The sequence below is a fragment of the Leptodactylus fuscus genome, chromosome 4 (genome assembly GCF_031893055.1).
Source record: "Leptodactylus fuscus isolate aLepFus1 chromosome 4, aLepFus1.hap2, whole genome shotgun sequence".
Lineage (NCBI taxonomy): Eukaryota > Metazoa > Chordata > Amphibia > Anura > Leptodactylidae > Leptodactylus > Leptodactylus fuscus.
Genome location: NC_134268.1, coordinates 174,939,038 through 174,961,137, shown reverse-complemented (window position 1 = coordinate 174,961,137; position 22,100 = coordinate 174,939,038). Strand labels below are relative to the sequence as shown.

The following is a 22,100-nucleotide window of genomic DNA, read 5'->3' as shown; positions in this document are numbered from 1 at the left end:
TATTTTTTTTTACTTTTGGTACAGTTTACCCTCAATAATAAAAAAACCCCCTCTATCTAGCAAGGGTGTTAATGGATAGCTCTAAAAGTTGTAAAAAAAAGATGCAAAAATTACTTTAATAGCCCCTCTCCAGACACAGATGAGTTGAATCTGGGACATACCTTTCGATGACCAGGACCACGGGACAGGACCCGGAATCTGGGACTGTCCCACTGAATCCAGGACAGTTGGGAGGTATGGCTTTAATTACAATTACTGAACACAATTAAGATTGATGGGACCTATAAAACATTATTGTTCAGTATTCAGTCCTCGACAATGTACGACTGTTTATAATAACAGCTGTGATTCAAGGATGAAACAGTCAGTTTTTTCACAGCCATTTTACATCCCCCTGGGACCCATTGTCAGGCATCACTCATAGCCTATTGAGAAATTTGTGAAATGGACAAAAATAGAACAGGTTTAATCTTCTGACTGTCCGTCAAAACAGACCATCAAAAGAATGACATGTGAAATAGCAAAACTGAAATCTATGTATGTGAATGAGGCTCAACAGTCCCTGGTTTCTCGCATATTCAGCATATAGCTCATGTACAGTAGATAACTAAGAAATATTAGGATTTATCATCACTGCATTACAATGCTGCCAACATCTTCTTTAGAAATTTCTCAATTTTATTTTATTTTCTTAAGCAAATTTTTTATTATCATCAATGATGATTGTTACATGGAAAGATGATGTACAATAGAAATGTAGATGCCCAAACGACAATGTGAAAGCATCTAAGGACTATGTACAGAACAGATGTGCAAAAGAAATGAGAAAAGAAATTGCTTGAAAGCTGCCAGCATGACGGAAAAAAACAATGCAACGTGATAATAGAAGTCACAGGCCATGCTGGAAAAAATAGGGGCTGACATTTTTATGGTTAACATGTGATAAAGGTGAAGAGCTCTTCCTCAGTAGCAACCGCCACAGTTATTTGCACTGACCCGTTATTTGTGCAGTGTCTGGCAGGAAATGGTTATATATAGGAGAACTATTATATCCTGTCTCTTATATTCTGATCTTCAAACCTGTCTTCTCTGTCTGTACAGCAGTCTAGCCATGGTGTAAGTTCAGTTCTTCCCCATGCAGGACCCAACCTTTCTCACTTAAGCTGGGGCATTATTTTTTTACCTATATTTTTCAAAAATATGATAAAAAATAAATATTTTTTGCAAATTTCAGATTAGATTTAAGATATCTGCCATTTGCACCCAAGTCAGTTGTGCCTAGCGGAGCCCACAGAGCTTTAGGACACACAGAACACAAGCTCTATATACCATAAGGCAACAGTATAATGACTATTATATTTGATAATCTTGTCCCTGACCAACCGACCCCCCCTGCACACAGTATTATGCCCCATAGTAGCACCTACACACAGTATTATGGCCCCATAGTGGCCCCTACACACAGTAATATGTCCCTCAGTGGCCCCTACACACAGTATTATGTCGCTTAGTGGCCCCTGCATACAGTAGTATTCCCCATAGTGGCTCCTGCACACAGTATTATGCCCCATAGTGGCCCCTGCACAATATTATACCCCATAGTGGCCCCTGCACACAATATTATGTCCCATAGTGGCCCCTGCACACAGTATTATGCCCCATAGTGACCCCTGCACACAGTATTATGTCCCATAGTGGCCCCTGCACACAGTATTATGCCCCATAGTGGCCCCTGCACACAATATTATGCCCCATAGTAGCCCCTGCACACAGTATTATGTCCCATAGTGGCCCCTGCACACAGTATTATGCTCCATAGTAGCCCCTGCACACAGTATTATGCCCCATAGTGGCCCCTGCACACGATATTATGCCCCATAGTAGCCCCTGCACACAGTATTATGTCCCATAGTGGCCCCTGCACACAGTATTATGCTCCATAGTGGCCTCTGAACACAGGATCATCCCCAATAGTGGCCCCTGCACACAGTATTATGCTCCATAGTAGCCCCTGCACACAGTATTATGCCCCATAGTGGCCCCTGCACACGATATTATGCCCCATAGTAGCCCCTGCACACAGTATTATGTCCCATAGTGGCCCCTGCACACAGTATTATGCTCCATAGTGGCCTCTGAACACAGTATTATGCCCCATAGAGGCCTCTGCACACAGGATCATCCCCAATAGTGGCCCCTGCATACAGTAGTATTCCCCATAGTGCCTCCTGCACAGTGTTATGCCCCATAGTGGACCACCCATGTACAATTATTATACTCTGGGGTCTTTTCAGTCCCCAGAGTTTAGTAATTGGAGACCCAGGGGAGTATAAAAATATAAAAAAAACACTGTTACTTACCTCTCCTGGGTTCTGACACAATCCCAGCTGATATCGGCCATCTTCAATGATGGAAGAGACATTACTTGAGCCGGGCTTGCATAGCCACGCATAAGGACGCAAGCCCAGCCCACGTGACATCTGTGACGTCATCAAGAAGGCCCGGAGCCTTTTGGAACAAGTAAGTAACAGTGTTTTTTATGTTCGCTCACCTCTACTAGCCTCCGATGATTATACTCAGGGATTTGAAGAACCCCCCGGGTATAATGATAGTGGTGTTTGTGGGGTTCTTTATACTGGAACGCTGAAAGACAGTTTGTCTTTATGCCAGTGCTGAGTTCTGGCACGTTCTGGCCCAATTTAAGTACTGCACAATATATATATATATATATATATATATATATATATATATATATATCAAGTGGGAAAACAATGTGTAAGAATCCTGAATATTCCTTCAGCCACAACATTCATGTAAGAATCCTACAAAGATCTAGCTGATAAGATGTGCTTATTCCAGTTAGGACAGTGTCTTATAATTTACGGAGTGCTTATTTACCAGTAATATACACTGGTGCACGCACACCTGTTACCTAGAATAAGAAAATGGTATGTCAAAAGTGATTTTCAGAATGTGATTTGATATAGGCAGCTGAAATGACAAAAAGCAATAGACGCAATGTCTCAGCAATTCCTTCTTACAGCGGTCAATTACAGAATGCAGAGACTGTGGTGTGTGATCAGACATGCACAGCAATACCTAACAGGAAATGGCGCAGGTGCCTTGTTCGTCTCAGAGCAATCTCACTCGCTTTCTTGCTCATCAGACCACAGCTACAACCAATACCATCTGAGGTGCAGGATGTGGCTTTATTCACTTCATTTCTATAAATAAGAAATATTAACACCTTGCACATTCATGCTTAGTAAATCTATACTTCTATATCAGAGATTATCAAGAATTCTCTACATTCCTGGTACAGATCCTAGTAATGGCTAAAACATGGCATTTTCTGATTCTATTTTCTGTACATGGTTATGGCGGTTGATATCTTGCCCAAGCTTCTCCTCTGTAAATAGCATTTAGTGATCTGCTTTACTGAATAGTCATGGCAATAAGCAACAATGGACTGAAGCCATTTCATGGAGGTCTATAGGAGAGCCTAAGACTACTGCGCTCTAGGCTTCTGGCCTGGAGTAGAAATTTAGTAGTCGCCATTGTCGCCTTTGCGACTAAAGAGCTGTCGGAACCAGACAGAAACTAAGAAATAAGTGAACCCCTCAGCTGGGAACTGAATAGAGAAGAAAATTGCTTTGTGAAGAAATTGACTTTCTGTATTGTAAAGGAAAATAGAGATTTTGCAACCTTGCTTCAGCTCAGCTGGCCCATTGTTGAGAAAGTGCCTCTCATAAGAGTATGTCCTACCATTCTAGAAGTTCCTTACACTGTGACGTTCCAGCGCAGCATGACTGTCATGTTGACTACACCTAATGCAGACCACTCACACAATACTGGCAGGTGTAGTCGGGCCAAAGAGACCAGCCGGCATTTCTTATTCACCGGGACCAAAACTGTCATTATCTTGATTGTAGTTGAGAAGTAGAGGAACATACACACAGGATACGGCACCAAATACAGTACTGAAAGCACATGGGTCTCATTCACAGCTATCATGTATCCCTACTGTTCTCACATACAACACTCCTATCTGTACTCATGGACAAACACAGATTACAAAGTTATTTCTATCCTGGCAAATTAGGATTACAAAAACTCTTGTGGTCAGGATTGGTCACAAGTTCTGGCTACCAAGGCAGGAGTGACACAGACAGATACAGGCTCTGATCTATTGTTTTTGTAACTCCCATAGAGGTGAATGGGAGCTATGGAAATGGCACCACGTATCATATTTAGCTATGCTGTCTCTATACCCGTGGATCAACTATGCTACCCTGTTTCTATAGCTCCCATTTTATGGGATTTATGGAAACAGCATAGAGTAGCACAGTTCAGCTATTTCTGTAAGTATTGCCCTGATGGTTGAGACTTGCAAGCAGTTATATCCGGCTCAGAAATATTTTGCAGAAATGGGAATAACCCTTTAAGTGCATTTACTAAGACAGCTCTACATCTAAACTGTATGAAAAAAATGGTATTTTAATAACAGTAGCTGTGTTTTTTCTTTTCCTTGGGGTACATAGGATACCAATGACATATTCTAGAAATGTAGAGTAGTAGGATACATTCCTACCTTGCTCCATTGAACTGTCATACATAAAACGAGAATACATCTATAGAAATGTAATTAGCAAAATTAAAAAGGTAAAAATACTCTCAATTGTATTAGCAAAACAACAACAAAAAAAACACTATTGCCACAAACGTGGGATATTTTTACTTCTCCTGTAGCTATAACAGATTCCCCACAGACATCCAAGAGCTTCTTGTTATGTAGACCACACCATGAAGTAATGGAACGGCGCTCATCTAATTGATTAAGATATTTTGCATGCTTTAAGGTTGTGACCTACATTCCAACGAATATTGTGTATGCAAATTACATAAAAATAGAACTGCTTAATGAAAACATTACGTGAGGTTATTCTGAAGAACTAATTCGCAGTGCGTGACTTTTTGTTCCAGGAGACCACAAAAGAACTACTGAATTTCAACATTAGGAGGATAGCATACAACTTACAGTACATGAATACAAGTAACCCTCCTTTCCCATTCTCTTTAGCAATCCTCTTACTTTATTCAGCTTTGCCCTCATTACTCCTTCCTCTGTCATCTCCCCTTCCTCATTTTATCCTAGGTGAAGGAAGACTCACCAGAACCCAACCTTTCACTCAGCCCCACAGATAGATACAGTAGGTGCCATCTTGTGTGGCTCTTCTGGATACCTCCCATAATTTGTATTATTTGGAATGGCACAGCGGGGAAGACAGAGTGAAGAAAGTAGGGAAAAAGGTATCTCTGTACAACAAACACATACTTAACCCTTCCTTTTTTATGTAGATTGTGAGCCCCACATAGGGGTCATAATGTACATTTTTTTCCCCCTATCAGTATGTCTTTTTGGAATATGGGATGGAAATCCATGCAAACATGGGGAGAACATAAAACTCCTTGCAGATGGTTTTTTGTCCTTGGCGGGATTTGAACACCAGGACCCAGCGCTGCAGGGCTGTAGTGCTAACCACTGAGCCACCGCATGGCTCCTTCTGTGGCCTGAGAGGACTTCTACATGTCGATGCTTTAGGAATAAAAGATGTCATGGGGCATCATCTTTAAAGATTACATTATTTTATACCTTAGAATAACTATACCTATCTTGAATTTACTATAGGCATGATTATTCTTTTCAAAGTGTTTTGGTTACTCTATGAACAGAATCCTGTTGCTGATACCCTATAAACAGAAAATGGCAAGAGAACAAAATAGAAAAAAAGTGGTGCAAATCTCTAGGGATAATAAACCACAGCTCCAAAATCAATACTAAAAATCTACACATACATAGGCAGCGCACACAATGACATCAGCAGCATACTCTTATTAATGTAATAATGGAAACCTTATACGCAACCCAAAATATAGTTGTCAAGTAGGAAACATAGACCAACCTCAATCATGGTCCACTGCTCCACAACAATGGCATCGTAACGTTTTACAGTCTTCGGATCTTGCTCTGGAAAATCTTCAAAAATAAATACACCGTCTGTAAACTCTGATGAACTATCTGTGGGGTGAAGAAAAAGTATATTCAGAGAAAGAGTAACATGTACAAGACATTACCTATAGCAGTGGTCCCCAACCTTTTTTCCACCAGGGACCAGTTTCAGCAAGACAATTTTTCTATGGCCCGGTAGGGGCGGGAAGGGGTATGGGTGGGGGCGGGAAGGGGTGTGGTTGAGGGCGGGGTTAAGCAGTGTAATGTAGGTGCCCAAAGTTTGATAGGTGAGTGTGGGGTGGAGCCAAGACCCGCTGCATGTTCTGCATAGTACTAGAATCCCGGACAAACAGCGGGTCCCGGCTCAACCCTGCACTTTGCTCACCTTATCCCAATGAGCAATAACCAAGCGTCAGTGTTGTGGAGTGTTGTGGCTCAACCCAAGGCACTCGCCGGCTCCACAGCAGCTGCTGACTCCTCGCCGCCGGTACGCGGACCTTTGCAACATGCCCTGCGGTCCGGTACTGGTCCGCGGACTGGCGGTTGGGGACTCCTGACCTACCGTACTTTACTATACGTCATAGTCAGAAAGAATCAATAAAAATCCTCTAATTCACTAAAAACCTAGTGGTTGAATTTCTCTGAAAATAAATATGTTACAGATGACACATGAAATTAATTATACAATATTAATAACTGTATAATATAATTAAAAGTAATACATTTTATTGTAGAGCTTTAAAGACTCCGACTCCACTGTCCTGTTTTCATTCTTATAAGGTTGAAATGGGATTGTCTTTAGGTTTGCTTCTTACTATTTTTTGTTACAGCTCTAACAATAAAATAAGACAAACGCTGTCTAATATACAACCATTTTTGTACTGACAAAAAAACGTATAAATGACTTGAATAAGCAAATTACTAAATAAGTTATAGCAGTTAAAGCCGTACATAATAAAAATGACTATGGTGTTTGTCAAAGCCTAAATATGATGTGTTTTCCCTCCATCAATCTCACCATAAAGGACAATATTACATCGCTGCGATGAAAATTCAAATGATGGTTTAACAACATTATAAAGTAAAAAATGAACGTTGCTGAATATTTTACAGTTCAAAATAATACAGATACATAATTTCAGCACTTAAAAATGGCAAATTCTCTTGGAATACGGAAAGCCGCATACGAATAGGCTCGGCTAACGGTGCAGATTTATTACAGAAAGTAACAAAATGGAAAACCTCAGTAATAGCTGTGAATGACAGAAAGCAGCGGCGGATGTACAATGAATTTATGTGGCTCAGAATGTCATGATTTACATTATATTAATATCTACCATGAAGGCCATTGCATAAGTTCTTTGTGAGCAGCCTCAGCAATTAATCTACATGTGCGGGTGGATAATCTTTTTTGAGTGACATTAATTTCCACCAATTACCAAGATAATTGGGCTTTCGAGATCTTTATTGGACAGTCAGAGTTACCATTGTAAGTGCAAAGATTATTTGTATGATTTGCCATTTCAGACAACAGCAGGACTTCCTATCCATAGCTGCAGCGTTATGCTTGGGTATAGTTTATATGTATCAGGCCTGACTAGAGATGAGCGAGTAGTGTTCGATCGAGTAGGTGTTCGATCGAATACTACGGTATTCGAAGTACTCGTACTCGATAGAACACTACTAGCTGTTCGAAGTTTAATGTTCGATGTAGAACCAGCGTTGATTGGCAGAATGCTATACATTCTGCCAATCAACGCTGGTTCTTCTCTTACCTTTCCGAAGTCTTCTCCGCGTCTTCTTCCGGGTGGAATTCACTCTGCCTAGGCATCAGGCCTAGGCAGAGCCGACTCCGCATGCACGGGCATGCACGCGCATACACGCGCATGCGCAGTCGGCTCTGCTTAGGCGTTGGGCCTGGGCAGAGCCGCACGTGCATGCGCAGTCGGCTCTGCCTAGGCCGGATGCCTAGGCAGAGTGAATTCCACCCGGAAGAGGACGCGGGGACCCTGCGCTGGGAGAAGACTTCAAGCAGAATCCAGCCCGACCGTCACTCGTGGACTTGGTAAGTATGATTTTATCGAATGTTGCCTACCCATGAAACGAACATTTCCCCCCATAGTCCAAACACACCACAAGTGTCACTGACCGCTCTACCGTATATAAACACGTATTCACACTGAGCAAAAAAACGGCTGCACGGAAAAACTCCCGGACTGCTACTAGGGATAACAAGATAAATGCAGAAGAAAAAGGTTCCAGCATGCCGTATATAATAAAATATAACTTTTACTGAAGCATAATTAAAAACCTATAACAATAGGTATGGATCCAGGTAAAATAAATAACATGCAAAGGCTTACGTGTTTCGGGTGTTCAAAAAAACGATCCCTTAGTCATCCCTCAGGAGATGCATTGTATGAGCTCAGTCACACACGAAGGGTTTTCTGTTACTAAAGTGATTTTGTGTGTGCTATGAAGGAGTCTATTCATTGAAGATACATCAGAAGTGAAGCCCAGCGTTCGGGGTAAAGGTTCAGGTCACTGCCCCTACTCTTCATCAAAACAAGTGCAAGTGACTTGTTGGCAGCCCCCAACAACCAGCACCCAGGACTCATGCCCTTTTGCCCCCTAGCCTCATCCCTGTATATATACTGTGCACATCAAAGCCATGCGTATTACTGCATATGTGCAACTCAAAAAGCAAAAGATAGTAACATCAACACCTTCAGGTCAAGTACATGTCAATGTTAGAAAGTGATAGACACTACAAATGTATGTGTCCCTTGTGTTTTCTATATGAAAAAAGACAGGATAATTGGGAATGAAAAGAAGCAGAAGACATGCAAGTCGTTCCTTTTCTGCCCGGTTACTAAAACCATCCAGGACCGACCACCGGTATACATTCGTGATAAAGATAAAAATGGTACAGGACATGTGCTCCGACTGGCATGCAGCTGCCTTGTTAGCCTTCATCATTGCAAGTTATGGAAACCATGGCTGCACTGGTTAAAATAAATTGAGCTTAAAGTGGACCTGTCACCTCTCCCGCCATGTGTGTTTCACTAAATACTTGTATTCCCCATGAAAAACTAATGCTGAAGTATCTTTTCTTATGTCCGTATACAGATGAACTGTGCATTCACTACCACTAGTGTCTATGCATGTGAACTGGGGAATGCAATTCTGTGAATATCGCAACAATTTTTCTACTGCCTCTATATAAGATCAGAGGTATATGGAGATATGGTTGGCCAAATAAAGTGCTATGGGGGCCATATTACAGCTTTGTAAGAAAATATATATCCACCCCCAATCCATCATGGATTGTAGGTGTATGGGTGGATGTTTCATTAGCATTTTGTACCTGTGCTTTTTCTATCATATCTTGCAATGGGGGCCTGCACAGCCATGTATCATCTGGTATTGGGTAAGTGCGGTATTTTTTCTGTGATACATTTTTTTGTTTATATATGATGAACCTATATCCATTCCTCCCAAAGTATATACGCTAGATTTTTGTTTTGTCCTAGACGGTAGGGAGAGTAGGGGGTGCCCAGGTCGAAATGGTTATTACCATCTCAGCAACTTACTGCTGGGATGGGAATAACTGCATTGCTGCTCTAAGCTGTTCCTATAACTCCCATGGGAACTACAGAAGAAGTGTAGCACAGCTGAGCCACACAGTTATGGATGTACTATGGTGTTTCTGTAGGTCCCACTGTCCTATAACTTAGTTACTGGGACCGCATAGATGAGCACTGCTAAGCTGTTCCCATAAGTGTTTCAGTAGGGGCTGGGACTTGAGAGCAGTTAGGCCCAACCCGGCAGTGATTTTCCAGAATGGGAATAACCCATGTCATACTGTATTATGGATCATCATGTACATAAAGCCTTATACTGAGAAACAGAGCACTGTAGGCCTATTAACCCTATGAGTAAACCATACATCTATAAACAAATTACTATGAATGGAAGAATCCCTGGTGAAACTACGATAAATCAAGTTTGATGGAATTTCTTTTTCTCCTTTCCCTTCTCAAGATGGTGGAAATGGTGAATCTGGACTGCTAGGATCATATGAAGAAAAAATAACATTTTAATATTAAAAAGTTAAAAAACTAATACTTTGCCACACCTCATTGGACTATATAACAAGTGTCTTTGTCACTTTGCAATAATCTAGTCCGCACATATTACTATTTATTACACCTAGAAATGATTATCATTCCCATCAATCCATAGGCAGAAATAGAAATCCTTTACAGATGTTATCATTGCCAAAGAGGCAGCTACGGTCCTGTCAGTGGCATTCACATTCTTAAGACTTTAATATCCGAGATGTAAGGGAAAAAGAAAAAGTCACCGACTATATCACTGAATGATGACATCTTCAATAATATCTAGAATGAGACGGCTCCATGTACGGTATTTTATCAGGCACAGTTGACTGCCAATACTTGGGCTCTTGTGGACTTCATCAGTTTCTGGAGAGTAAGCTCAGAACAGCAGGCACACTAAGCAGTCTCATTAAAAACATGTCAGACAAACAAGCCGCCAGCTCGAGACGTCTCTCGTACTGTTCATCTGCCGTCTACACCTGCCTTCTCCATATACCTCTGTTACTACTACTTTGGGTGCTGGAGCTTAAAAATTAAATCACTATCTGACATATTTTTTTTCTTAAATTGGTCCAATGCCACTAAATTTTTTATTAAGGTAAAGATGCTGCCCTACTGTGCGCAAAAAGCTGTTTTCACTGGTGTCCATAAATATTTAATGCCTTTCTGTTGGCTAAATGCCACTTTAATGTTCTGTATTTTGATTTACCGGAGGAGTATAAATTCACATTTACTGACTACTAAGCACTGGCTGCCTTATGGCTTCGAAACAAGGCACTGCAAAATACGAAGCACATGGAGGACAAAGGAAACACATGCTACAACTTCATAGAGGCGTTTACTACAGTGTACTCTTATAGTTTGTATGGTTGTGAACAGGGAAGGGTCCTAAGGTCTTCAAAACTCTACAGTATTCCATGTATATAATTACAGCAAACGGGTTCTGCTATACATCCTATAATAGGGGCTGCCCATACAGAGAACCTTTCATCACCTTCACCAACTTCAGCATTTTTCACCCTTAGGCACCTCTAAACTGATTCCAGCACAGTTGAAATATTTCCTCTAGCCTTTACCAATCAATGCCTTTAGTTTTGGTGCCCAATATGTTATCTCAGGCAGAATCAGACAAGGGGGCGTGGTGCTGAGCGCTGACATCGATTGGAAGGTGTCAGACAGCTCAGAATCACGCCCTCTTGCTCTTGCCTGAGACTTGACAGTAGAGAACCTAATTTTCATATCAGGCACCAAAACTACCAGTACTGATTCTAAAATCACTGGAATCATAGCAGTGGCTCCTTCCTATGAAAGGATATAAAGAACGGGGGCTGGCACAGGTGGTGAAAGGTTCTCTTTAAGGCTAAGGCCCCACACAGTTAAAAAAATATTGCAAAAAAAATACTGTGAAAATGCATTGTGTTTTTTTAGTCCGAGGCATTTTCCAATGCGTTTTTGCCCTATTAAATCTATAGGGAAAACACTCACAATTCCACAGATATTATTAACATGCTACATTTTTCGAAAATGCTAACTATTTTGGAAAAGCAGCTTTTCCAAACCAAAATCCCACTTACTAAGTTGGTGCTGTAATAAGCAGCATTTTTTCCCACTGCATTTGCACAGAAGCCAAAATACTGAATTTTTACAAAGTGGGGCTTAGCCCAAACAGGTTACATGGATTATAGAATAGGGCTGTTTTTCTTCATAAACCATTCTACTCTTTCTACTCTTGTACTCTGGTTATCGGCAATCATGGATCAGAATTTGTAGAAGTTCATATATTCTGCTTTTGAAGCTAATTTTTTTCACATTGCTAAATCAATTGTGAGATTTGCAAATTCCATACCAACCAGGCAGTACTTTTCAGCTTTCCATGGATCTGAAGAGTCAGGAAGATGCTAAAAAAAAAAAAATCATCTAAGGCCTGGTTCACGTCTGTGTTCAGTATTCCGTTTGGGGAGTCTGCTTGGGGAACCCTGAACAGAATACCGAATGCATTAAAAAGCGGTGAGCAGTGAACGCACACGGACTCCATAGACTATAATAGGGTCAGTGTGTTTTACGCGCAGTATCTGCACAAATCACACGGAGAGAAAAGTACTTCAAGAACTACTTTTCTCTCTGCATGACTCGTGTAGACGCCGCACGGAAAACACACGGACCCCATTATAGACTAAGGGGTCTATGTGCTTTCATTACATACTGCTGTTTAATGCGTTCGGTAGTCCATTCGGGGAGTCCCCAAGAGGACTCCCCGAATGCAGATGTGAACCGGACCTAATGATTGAATGGAGGCTGATTTCAGGTGGAATTTGCATCTTATTTTCAGGTGGAATCCACCTCAAAATTAGTACCTAATTCCTCTATGTGAATATACTCTAAGGCCTCGTTCACATCCGTTGGGGGAGTCCACATGGTCTCCGCACGGAACATCCGGACAGAAAAGTAGTTCACAATCTCCTTTTCTGTCCGTATCATACTTCCTAACAAGGAGGGACTTCAATAGCCAAGGATGCATGTTGTTTGTAATATCTGAGGATGTGTAAGAGCTATTAAAATGATCTATATACAGTAGCACAGTACAACTGATGCATTTTCTAGAAAGAGCAGCAGTGAGAATTCTACAAGCATCCAGTAATACTGTATATACAATCCCACACAACACATGGCTCCATCAGTTTTATAGTAGTAATATATAAATGGTATACAAAACATTTTAACTGCCCTAGGACAGCACTGAAAGGGTTAACCAAATTCCTTCGAAACCTGTGGCTTTGGTTTAAGGTTGGCTTCAGCTTGATGCTTTACAGACTTTGGACTTCCATTGAGGCAAATCTTAAGATTGCTGAATACTAGGGAAGGAGCAGGTGCAGACAGAACTGAAAATAAACATACGTCAATATTTAATGAGGCGAGTGTCTAGCCTCCGCGACTGCCCACCGCTCTGTCTGGCGATGGATGGAGGTCACTGATACTTGAAGGCTTGGACCGATGTAAGATATAAACTGTCTCCCTAAAGTAATTTCATTTTTTTAGAAGGCTTCTAAGGCTTACACATAGTTCCTCAAGTGTGAACAGACTTTTTAGAACTGCACAAGGTATTATCAGTTATATCAGGGGTTCAGAAGCAGTGAGTCAGGCCATGGCACCCACCAGCACTTGAAGAGGTCCAGAATGCCTCCCATAATTCCCATATTCCCCTTGTCTGGTAATAAGATGCTTCTGTCCTGGTAGAGGGGGATCTCATATATTGCTTCATATAGAACAGGGGTAGGGAATCTTCGGCCCTACAGCTGCTGTGAAACAACTCCCAACATGCTCCATTCACTTCCATAGGAGTTCCAAGAACACCAGAGCAAGTATGCATGCTGGGAGTTGTAGTTTTGCAACAGCTGGAGAGCCAAGGTTTCTTACCCCTGATATAGAAGGTAAGCAAATAGGGATACATAGACACTTATGGGGGCTTTGTGTATAGCAATAATGACAACACCTTACATATTCCTCTTATTACATGATTGTCCACTGGTGAGGTCCTGTATCCATAAGCCGTTTTGGAAATAATCTCATGACTTTATTCCTCATTCAGTGATATACCGTATCATGGCACCAAACTTGCTGTCTTGGTGTGAAGTCTATTCCTTTTACTAATTCACATTCACTCTCATGCCAGACTTCAAAGGCAGAAAATAGCAAAAACATGTTTTGTTGCTTTGACTCATTCTACTCTACATTACTAGTGTATAGTAACTCATTTCTTATCAGCCTTTCCAATCTCCAATCTCTCCAATGTACTGAATACAGCAGCCGGGTTCATCCTCCTGTGCAACTGCGAGCCCGTTGCCTCTACCATTGGATGCCTATTCACTTTAAAAATGACATTTATATGTACCACTCTCACTCACAAAGCTCTCCCCAGTGCTTCAACACCTTATATCTCCTCCATTATCTTTGTCAATCGCCATAACCATACTCAGCTACTAACAATCTAATTTATCCTCCTCCGTAATCTGAACTTTCACATCCTTAAGACTTCTCTCAAGATGCAACAATTCTTTGGAATGCGCTACACTAGACTATCAGATTAATTCCTAACATCCACAGCTGTAAGAGTAGCCGAACATCGCATCTTTTTAGGCAGGTTTGTTACATCACATAAATTGACTCCTGCTATTTATAATACATCACTGGGCAATAGCACACAAAACCACTTGTGTCACTCCTATTTCCTCATAGGTTGTCTTGCGAGCAGGACTCTCACCCCATTGTTGATTAATTTGATACTATGCAATATATAATTTTCTGTCTATAGGTCCCTCTAAAATGAAGACTGCTGGCAAATATATCGGCACTACATAAATAAAAGTTACTATTATTATTAATAATAATAATTTAATTATTATTATAGGCTCTGCTCACATTTCCAGCAAGCCTCATGTTTGACTGATATTTAGTTAATTCAATATATATATATATATATATATATATATATATATATATATTTCCCCCTACGCCCAACAGCAGCACAACTGGGGTATTCCTGCCCCTATGTGCAGTTAGGACAGCTGGAATTTTTAATTACCTAACAGCCTTTGACCCCTATAAGAGGCCGGAAGACCTACTCCCCCTTGTGTTTTTTTCTGTCCTGTGGGACAGGACAGGTGGTTGGGGGAGAGGTGCTCTGACCTCCTAGAGGGGTCCCTTCTCCCCCCTCTCTACTTACCTACCTTGATGCGTGGCTCATCCTTCCCTGCTGCGGCGTTGGCCCGGGGAATTCACATCTAACTTTTCCAAACATTACAGGTTGGACTGGCAGACGGCGGACTCTACAGCGTTTGGACACTCTGTCTTAGCATCAGCCTGCCAGGATCACCCACCCTAGGGTAAAGCTATACTTGCTAAATCCCCAGTTGTGCTGCTGTTGGGCGTAGGGGGAATGAAAGATTATGTATGATAATCTGTTTTCCCTTAGCCCAAAGAGCAACACAAGGCTCCCTCCCTATGCTGTACTATTTGTGTTATTTGCATAACTTGTACTTATTTATTATAGTTGCTACTAACACAAGGGGGAGTAGGTCTTCCGGCCTCTTATAGGGGTCAAAGGCTTTTAGGTAATTAAAATTCCACCTGTCCTAACAGCTCATAGGGGTAGGAATACCCCAGTTGTGCTGCTGTTTGGGCTAAGGGAAAACAGATTATCATTAGAGATGAGCGAACAGTGTTCTATCGAACTCATGTTCGATCGGATATTAGGCTGTTCGGCATGTTCGAATCGAATCGAACACCGCGTGGTAAAGTGCGCCATTACTCGATTCCCCTCCCACCTTCCCTGGCGCCTTTTTTGCTCCAATAACAGCACAGGGTAGGTGGGACAGGAACTACGACACCGGTGACGTTGAAAAAAGTAGGCAAAACCCATTGGCTGCCGAAAACATGTGACCTCTAATTTAAAAGAACAGCGCCGCCCAGCTTCGCGTCATTCTGAGCTTGCAATTCACCGAGGACGGAGGTTTCCGTCCAGTTAGCTAGGGGTTAGATTCTGGGTAGGCAGGGACAGGCTAGGATAGGAAGGAGAAGACAACCAACAGCTCTTATAAGAGCTAAATTCCAGGGAGAAGCTTGTCAGTGTAACGTGGCACTGACGGGCTCAATCGCCGCAACCCAGCTTTCCCAGGATCCTGAATGGAATACACTGTCAGTGTATTCCCGTATACCCGATATATACCCCCGATACCCGTTCCAACGGTGTGCCCCCCCACCTTCACCCCAGAAATACCCTGCAAGTCCCCTAGCAATAGAATTGGGGCTATATACACCCACTATTTTTGCTACTGCCATATAGTGCCATTGTCTCACTGGGAATTCAAAGAATATATTAGGCTTACATATAACTTCAATTCCAGGGAGAAGCTTGTCAGTGTAACGTGGCACTGACGGGCTCAATCGCCGCAACCCAGCTTTCCCAGGATCCTGAATGGAACACACTGACAGTGTATTCCCGTATACCCCATATATACACCCCAAATCCCCGTTCCAACGGTGTGCCCCCCCACCTTCACCTCAGAAATACCCTGTAAGTCCCCTAGCAATAGAATTGGGGCTATATACACCCACAATTTTTGCTACTGGTATATAGTGCCATTGTCTGACTGGGAATTCAAAGAATATATTGGGGTGACATGCACCCACAATTTTTGCTACTGCTATACAGTGCCATTGTCTCACTGGGAATTCAAAGAATATATGGGGGTTATGTGCACCCACAATTTTTAATACTGGTATACAGTGCCATTGTCTGACTGGGAATTCAAAGAATATATGGGGGTTACGTGCACCCACAATTTTTAATACTGCTATACAGTGCCATTGTCTGACTGGGAATTCAAAGAATATATGGGGGTTACGTGCACCCACAATTTTTAATACTGCTATACAGTTCCTTTGTCTCACTGGGAATTCAAAGAATATATGGGGGTTATGTGCACCCACAATTTTTAATACTGGTATACAGTGCCATTGTCTGACTGGGAATTCAAAGAATATATGGGGGTTATGTGCACCCACAATTTTTACTACTGGTATACAGTGCCATTGTCTGACTGGGAATTCAAAGAATATATGGGGGTTATGTGCACCCACAATTTTTAATACTGGTATATAGTGCCATTGTCTGACTGGGAATTCAAAGAATATATGGGGGTTACGTGCACCCACAATTTTTACTACTGGTATACAGTGCCATTGTCTCACTGGGAATTCAAAGAATATATGGGGGTTATGTGCACCCACAATTTTTACTACTGGTATACAGTGCCATTGTCTGACTGGGAATTCAAAGAATATATGGGGGTTATGTGCACCCACAATTTTTAATACTGGTATATAGTGCCATTGTCTGACTGGGAATTCAAAGAATATATGGGGGTTACGTGCACCCACAATTTTTACTACTGGTATACAGTGCCATTGTCTGACTGGGAATTCAAAGAATATATGGGGGTTACGTGCACCCACAATTTTTAATACTGCTATACAGTTCCATTGTCTCACTGGGAATTCAAAGAATATATGGGGGTTATGTGCACCCACAATTTTTAATACTGGTATACAGTGCCATTGTCTGACTGGGAATTCAAAGAATATATGGGGGTTACGTGCACCCACAATTTTTAATACTGCTATACAGTTCCATTGTCTCACTGGGAATTCAAAGAATATATGGGGGTTATGTGCACCCACAATTTTTAATACTGGTATATAGTGCCATTGTCTGACTGGGAATTCAAAGAATATATGGGGGTTACGTGCACCCACAATTTTTGCTACTGCTATACAGTTCCATTGTCTCACTGGGAATTCAAAGAATATATGGGGGTTACGTGCACCCACAATTTTTAATACTGCTATACAGTTCCATTGTCTCACTGGGAATTCAAAGAATATATGGGGGTTATGTGCACCCACAATTTTTAATACTGGTATATAGTGCCATTGTCTGACTGGGAATTCAAAGAATATATGGGGGTTACGTGCACCCACAATTTTTGCTACTGCTATACAGTTCCATTGTCTCACTGGGAATTCAAAGAATATATGGGGGTTATGTGCACCCACAATTTTTAATACTGGTATACAGTGCCATTGTCTGACTGGGAATTCAAAGAATATATGGGGGTTATGTGCACCCACAATTTTTAATACTGGTATACAGTGCCATTGTCTGACTGGGAATTCAAAGAATATATGGGGGTTACGTGCACCCACAATTTTTAATACTGCTATACAGTTCCTTTGTCTCACTGGGAATTCAAAGAATATATGGGGGTTATGTGCACCCACAATTTTTAATACTGGTATACAGTGCCATTGTCTGACTGGGAATTCAAAGAATATATGGGGGTTATGTGCACCCACAATTTTTAATACTGGTATACAGTGCCATTGTCTGACTGGGAATTCAAAGAATATATGGGGGTTACGTGCACCCACAATTTTTAATACTGCTATACAGTTCCTTTGTCTCACTGGGAATTCAAAGAATATATGGGGGTTATGTGCACCCACAATTTTTAATACTGGTATACAGTGCCATTGTCTGACTGGGAATTCAAAGAATATATTGGGGTTATGTGCACCCACAATTTTTACTACTGGTATATAGTGCCATTGTCTGACTGGGAATTCAAAGAATATATGGGGGTTATGTGCACCCACAATTTTTACTACTGGTATACAGTGCCATTGTCTGACTGGGAATTCAAAGAATATATGGGGGTTACGTGCACCCACAATTTTTAATACTGCTATACAGTTCCTTTGTCTCACTGGGAATTCAAAGAATATATGGGGGTTATGTGCACCCACAATTTTTACTACTGGTATACAGTGCCATTGTCTGACTGGGAATTCAAAGAATATATGGGGGTTACGTGCACCCACAATTTTTACTACTGGTATATAGTGCCATTGTCTGACTGGGAATTCAAAGAATATATGGGGGTTATGTGCACCCACAATTTTTAATACTGGTATACAGTGCCATTGTCTGACTGGGAATTCAAAGAATATATGGGGGTTACGTGCACCCACAATTTTTAATACTGCTATACAGTTCCTTTGTCTCACTGGGAATTCAAAGAATATATGGGGGTTATGTGCACCCACAATTTTTAATACTGGTATACAGTGCCATTGTCTGACTGGGAATTCAAAGAATATATGGGGGTTACGTGCACCCACAATTTTTACTACTGGTATATAGTGCCATTGTCTGACTGGGAATTCAAAGAATATATGGGGGTTATGTGCACCCACAATTTTTAATACTGGTATACAGTGCCATTGTCTGACTGGGAATTCAAAGAATATATGGGGGTTACGTGCACCCACAATTTTTAATACTGCTATACAGTTCCTTTGTCTCACTGGGAATTCAAAGAATATATGGGGGTTATGTGCACCCACAATTTTTACTACTGGTATACAGTGCCATTGTCTGACTGGGAATTCAAAGAATATATGGGGGTTACGTGCACCCACAATTTTTACTACTGGTATATAGTGCCATTGTCTGACTGGGAATTCAAAGAATATATGGGGGTTATGTGCACCCACAATTTTTAATACTGGTATACAGTGCCATTGTCTGACTGGGAATTCAAAGAATATATGGGGGTTACGTGCACCCACAATTTTTAATACTGCTATACAGTTCCTTTGTCTCACTGGGAATTCAAAGAATATATGGGGGTTATGTGCACCCACAATTTTTAATACTGGTATACAGTGCCATTGTCTGACTGGGAATTCAAAGAATATATGGGGGTTACGTGCACCCACAATTTTTACTACTGGTATATAGTGCCATTGTCTGACTGGGAATTCAAAGAATATATGGGGGTTATGTGCACCCACAATTTTTAATACTGGTATACAGTGCCATTGTCTGACTGGGAATTCAAAGAATATATGGGGGTTACGTGCACCCACAATTTTTAATACTGCTATACAGTTCCTTTGTCTCACTGGGAATTCAAAGAATATATGGGGGTTATGTGCACCCACAATTTTTAATACTGGTATACAGTGCCATTGTCTGACTGGGAATTCAAAGAATATATGGGGGTTACGTGCACCCACAATTTTTACTACTGGTATATAGTGCCATTGTCTGACTGGGAATTCAAAGAATATATGGGGGTTATGTGCACCCACAATTTTTAATACTGGTATACAGTGCCATTGTCTGACTGGGAATTCAAAGAATATATGGGGGTTACGTGCACCCACAATTTTTAATACTGCTATACAGTTCCTTTGTCTCACTGGGAATTCAAAGAATATATGGGGGTTATGTGCACCCACAATTTTTAATACTGGTATACAGTGCCATTGTCTGACTGGGAATTCAAAGAATATATGGGGGTTACGTGCACCCACAATTTTTACTACTGGTATATAGTGCCATTGTCTGACTGGGAATTCAAAGAATATATGGGGGTTATGTGCACCCACAATTTTTAATACTGGTATACAGTGCCATTGTCTGACTGGGAATTCAAAGAATATATGGGGGTTACGTGCACCCACAATTTTTAATACTGCTATACAGTTCCTTTGTCTCACTGGGAATTCAAAGAATATATGGGGGTTATGTGCACCCACAATTTTTAATACTGGTATACAGTGCCATTGTCTCACTGGGAATTCCACAAATAATTTGGGGATTCATTCACCCTACATCTCAGGCTCTTGCCATATTCACCCAGGTTGTCAGTGCTGCACCAGCTCGTTCCCAGACAGCTCGGCCCGAAAAACACGTTACCTATATAGAGGATTTGGACAATGAAGACAACATGTTCTAAATCTAATGTCTGCACCTTCTCCAGAATTAAAATAAAGGCAGCGTTTAACTTTCAAATAGCACTGCACAAAGGAAGAGCTTATCAGCTTGTCTCATGACATGCTACTGAAAAGTTTCATTTGTGTATCTTAATGTAAATATAGTTGTATAAGCTTTTTGGGTTTTAGGCACTGCCAAGTTATTTATTACCACCCGCTCCCTTATAATGATGATGACGCCAAAGTCACTGTGGGTGTTCAGAGCTCACAGCTTTGGGTGACATTTGTCTTGCTCTCTGTCGGTACCAGCTGTCTTTTTGGATACCGTAAAGTTATGTTGACTTTATTAACAGCTATAGAAGCTTTAGCCAGGTTGTGACGGTGTGTAACCCTAACAACACTAAGTGGGATACACATTAATAGTCAGTCTATGTACGCTAAACGTATCACTGAAGTAATTTTTTTTCCCTCTCCCCTAATATAAGAAAGGAACAGACATTAGACCTAGACCGGGGTTCGAGGCTTGAAAAAATCCAGTATTATTTGTTCTTCATGATGTGAAATATGTGTTGAAAAGCAACCCAAGATGAAGTCAGCCATGTGTGCCAGTGTGTTACTTGGCATGCCTTTGCTGGCCCCAACTGTAAGGGTCACTCTCCATTTCCTCCATTTTCCACTCCCCTTCACACCATTTGTGGTGAAGCAATGGGATGCACTGAAGTGCACCCTCTAGCCTCGTGTGGGATAGGGACATCAGATGCCACTCCAACCCCCTCGTCTTCCTCCGCCAGCCAACGGTGCGAAGATGAGAGGAGTGTGCTCTGAATGTTTTCTGCCTAGCAGAGGCTAGTTCTCACTTACGAAAATGGCCCCACTTTGACCTGTATATCAGGCACAATGGTGTAGGTTTCAAAGAAACATGGCACCAACAAGTTGGAAAACGTGGGCCATGCGTGGACCGTGTTTGAGTCTGGCAAGCTCCAGATCTGCTACCAGGTTCCAGCCATTATCACAGGCGCAAAAATGCCAGGCCCCAGGTGTAGCAGGGAAAAAAAAATGCCATCTCAGCCAGGATGGCATCCCTGACCTCGGAGGCACTGTGCTGTCTGTCCCCCAAGCTGATCAGTTTCAGCACGGCCTACTGACATCTCCCCATGCCAGTGTTACAGTGTTTTCCGCTAGTAGCTGGGGTGGAGGTTGCAGCTTCGTAGGGTTTCAGTCTACTCCTGCCATGAATTTTGGCCTGGGAGAGGAGATAGGCCACCCCAGTTTGCACCCGGGGAACAGACTCCACCACATTCACCCTGCCTGTCATTAAAGATAAGCACTGCAGCATCCCTGACCACAGGCGCTTGTCCATGTGTCGGTGGTCAAGTGGACCTTGCAGCAAAGCGCAGAGCTCTGGGCCCGACTGATGTTATGGGACACATGCAGGCGCAAGGCAGAGACAGCACACCAAGAGAAGTAGTAACGGCTAGGCCCAGCATAGGGAGGTGCCCCAGCTGCCATCTGCTGACGGAAGGCCTGGGTCTCCAGAAGCATAAACAAACACCAACATCTCCAGGGCCAGCAGTTTATCGATGAGGCTGTTACAGGCTTGGGCATGGGGGTGGGTTGTATTGTACTTCTGC

The 22,100-nt window shown here is 41.8% G+C and overlaps 1 protein-coding gene across 1 annotated transcript in view; it reads right to left on the bottom strand.

Moving 5' to 3' along the window:
• The window catches only part of RFTN1 (raftlin, lipid raft linker 1), a 262,249-nt gene that overhangs the window by 22,530 nt on the left and 217,619 nt on the right, over positions 1–22,100 (bottom strand). The window contains exon 7 of the mRNA XM_075271433.1: positions 5,964–6,079. Within this exon, the coding sequence (XP_075127534.1) occupies positions 5,964–6,079 (116 nt within the window). The remainder of the gene's footprint in view (positions 1–5,963; positions 6,080–22,100) is intronic.